Raw genomic sequence first — 3,478 nt, forward strand, 5'->3', positions numbered from 1 at the left:
TTACATTAGTTTGATCTTTTCCTGGATTTTTGCTTGAGCAAAAGACAAATGATATTGCCTACAATCAGGAAAGCCCTCTTTTCTCTTTAGGGGCAATTAACTTGTTTAGATTACTTCTTGCCCTTTTCCCATCATTGAGTGCTATGATTTCCTCCATTTTCCAGGACAGTTTAATATCTACATATTTCATTACTTTATAGGGACCCATTATAAAAGTAAACTTTTCTACCATAACTGTAAACATGAATTGTAAAAGGGGGTAGCTTAAGATTGATTCCAGTTGACAGTGTGACGTGACAATATTGAGAAGGATTGTATACTATCCATTAGATGTGGTAAAGAGGTAAGAGGATCAGTTATGACTGCTCAAATATCATCTGCATATACTAGTAAGAGCTTATGTTCTTTGTCTCCTGCTCTCACTCTCATAATCCTGGAGTGTGCTAAAATAATAATTGCCAGTATTTACAAAAAAAATAATCAACAAGAGTAAGCTTAATGAATACCTGTTGGGAAATCATATTGACTCCATAGGCCTATAGACTACTGTATAAATATATAAGATAAATATATAATTTTTTTGAGTTTTAAGTGTTGGAAATACATATTATCCAAACTATCTTGGACAAGTGATTCAAAGCAACATGCACACCTGTTTCTAATTGCATTATCATCAGCTGTGTTGAACACTTGGTGCACTCTAGCTTTATGGTTCTGTCAAAATTCATAATGTGCAGTTATGCAAAATCCCATCAGTTATCAACCCCCAAACCAACAACTTCACTGGGCAACTGAGGCTGTAAAATTCCTGGGAAATGGATGTTTATCTTTCAGTAAGTTAGTATTTGTCGTGCACACATGCTTCACTCTTTAAATATAGGTCTCTGGCTCCCTCTAGCGAACTTGAAAAGTGAATTAGTGTTAAAGGGTGCTTTTCATTTTGTGGACTGGTTGTATTTCCCCTAAAACATGATGTATGAATGCCTTAAACGACCCAAATTCAAACAAGAGACCCAATCAAAAGCATCGGAATATTATAATACACATGTGTATATATATATATATACATACATACATACATACATATATGGAGGAAAGACTAGCTGTGTTATAAGTGTGATCAGTTTGGATTCTTGTACTAAGAGTGAAAATAGTACCGAAATTAAATTAGATGTGTAAATGGCAGGAGGCATCATGCACATCAAACACAGGCAAAGCAACACATTAATATTATAGTATTATATTAACATATCCTAGCTTTTTATAATATAAAATTAAAATATTCATATGTAACTCTTTTGTAGTCGTTAAGATTAAAAAAAAAAATCTCAGTGACTGTAATGGATTATAGTTACATTTATTTTGTAATTAAATTATATAATGCTGTAATGTAACTACACCCCAACACTGTCCAATGCAATACAGTGATGATTGAAAGATAATAAATACACCTTTCTCATCTTGAAATATTACTAACAATATATAAAAGATATTTTTATGTTTACTTGATAAAAAATCAAGTAATGTAGTAGTAATAATAATAATAATAATTTGTTACATATATATAGCACTTTTCAAGGTGCTCAAAGCGCTTAAACAGCAGCGATTTGACAGCAGAAAGACATGTGAAGCACGAGCTGAAGGAGGAAGTTTGTACAGTTATACTAAAAGACTTTTACTTGTAGTGTGAAACAGGTTCCTCAGAAAAGTGTTTATCATGTGGATCATGTAGAGGCGTTAGAAATTTGCACATCAAAAGCCAATATAAGATAGCTTTATAGATAAGTTCAGGAGGGGGTTTGCTACACTTGGTATTTGTTTGGCAGTTTCAGTGTTTGTCTTTAGTAATAAATGCACATTTGCTTAAGTGATTCATACTTTATTTAAACAACACACACCTGATTTGATCAATTACAGGCCTATCTTTAGAATTTAAGTTGATAATGATGATTAAATGACTTTGAATAAAAGCATCTGCCAAAGCATATGTAAATGTTTACATTTGGCGATATTCAGATCCGACAAAGAAAACATTTGAAAACAAGAAAACACACTCATTTGTCAGTTTTAGGTCTAACATTTTCCTCATAGTAACCAACATTGGTCATGTTTCCAGCAGGTTTGTATTGACCAACGACATAAACTTTCCTTCCATTAGTAGCCAAACCGACGCCGAGCTCTGTGGAGGATTTCCACACAACCTGGGTGAAATGCCCTGCAAATTAAATATATGGGGAAAACAATTAGACAGATAATGCAATAAAAGCAGTCGGCAATACTTGAAATGCCAATATGTGTGTGTGTGTGTGTGTGTGTGTGTGTGTGTGTGTGTGTGTGTGTGTGTGTCCAGTAGTGTGCAAAGTCTTAGGCACATTAGTATTTTCACCCCCCAAAAATGTTTTCAAGACAGTTATTTATATATTTTGCAATAGTGTGTCAGTAGAGCCCCTTTCACACTGCCCATCGGACCCGCAATATTCCCGGAACATTGCCGGGTCGCCTTCTGTGTGAAAGCAACCACGTCCCGGCATTGATTACCGAATTCGACCCGGGTTGGGTACCTAGTAATATTGCGGTATTCGACCCGGGACGAGCGCTGTGTGAACAAAAGCCAAAACTAATGCCGCAGCGTGTGCGTAGTTATCGTGCGACTCCTAGAGCTTGTTTTTTCAATAACACAACCCTGCAGTGCCAGAAGAGCTCGTCGGTGTTTTAAACGCAGAGAGTGTTCGTATACAAAAGAAACTAAAATTAAACAAGCAGAAATGAGCGCAAACTGGACACAAGTCGAGACCACGGAGCTCCTTACTATCCGCGCTGAAGCTGAGATCGCTCGCCGTTATACGTCACATCAGGATGTCACGTGTCAACTCGACCCGGGACCGTTACGGGTTGTGTGTGAAAGCGCACATATTACGGTATTTCGCTGGCAGTGTGAATGGACCAAATCTAGCGGCCCGGGAACAAATGCCGGGTCGCATTATTCGTGTATTTGCCGGAATCGCAGTGTGAAAGGGGCTTAGGTAATATCAGTTTACATTTTCAAACATTTATTTTGCCATTAATTGTAATAATCCATTCCAGTGAGATCTGTGTTTGCAGAAGGAGTCTGATCCACATGGAGATCTGATCTCACCATCATCGAGCCCGTCTGGGATTACATGAAGTGGTTACCCGTTGTGGTAATTAACATGTTAATTTAAACCATTAGTTAATATAAAAGGAATTAATACATTATGACACATTTAACTGATAAAAATTGAATGATATTGATATGAATCTATTATTCATATATAATTTTCATTAGCTGCTGATGCAGTAATTATTAATAAATGGGTTAGTTCACCATCAGTCATACATTAAATATATTTTATTCCCCAAATGAATGTTACCTGTTTTGGGTTGATATCCTGATTTGTCGAAGTTGTAATCTTTGATCTCACTGTACCATGAGTCTACAGCCTCCTTCCCTATAATA

The 3,478-nt window shown here is 36.2% G+C and overlaps 1 protein-coding gene across 1 annotated transcript in view; it reads right to left on the reverse strand.

Annotated features, from left to right (window-relative positions):
- Nucleotides 1-2,054: 2,054 nt before the first annotated feature.
- The window catches only part of im:7150988 (Golgi-associated plant pathogenesis-related protein 1), a 3,744-nt gene continuing 2,320 nt past the window's right edge, over nucleotides 2,055-3,478 (reverse strand). The window contains exons 3-4 of the mRNA XM_067456376.1: nucleotides 3,393-3,470; nucleotides 2,055-2,215 (exon numbers count right to left, since the gene is read on the reverse strand). Coding sequence (XP_067312477.1) covers nucleotides 2,055-2,215; nucleotides 3,393-3,470 — 239 coding nt within the window. The remainder of the gene's footprint in view (nucleotides 2,216-3,392; nucleotides 3,471-3,478) is intronic.

Source organism: Pseudorasbora parva, chromosome 11, assembly GCF_024679245.1.
Source record: "Pseudorasbora parva isolate DD20220531a chromosome 11, ASM2467924v1, whole genome shotgun sequence".
Taxonomy (NCBI): Eukaryota; Metazoa; Chordata; class Actinopteri; order Cypriniformes; family Gobionidae; genus Pseudorasbora; species Pseudorasbora parva.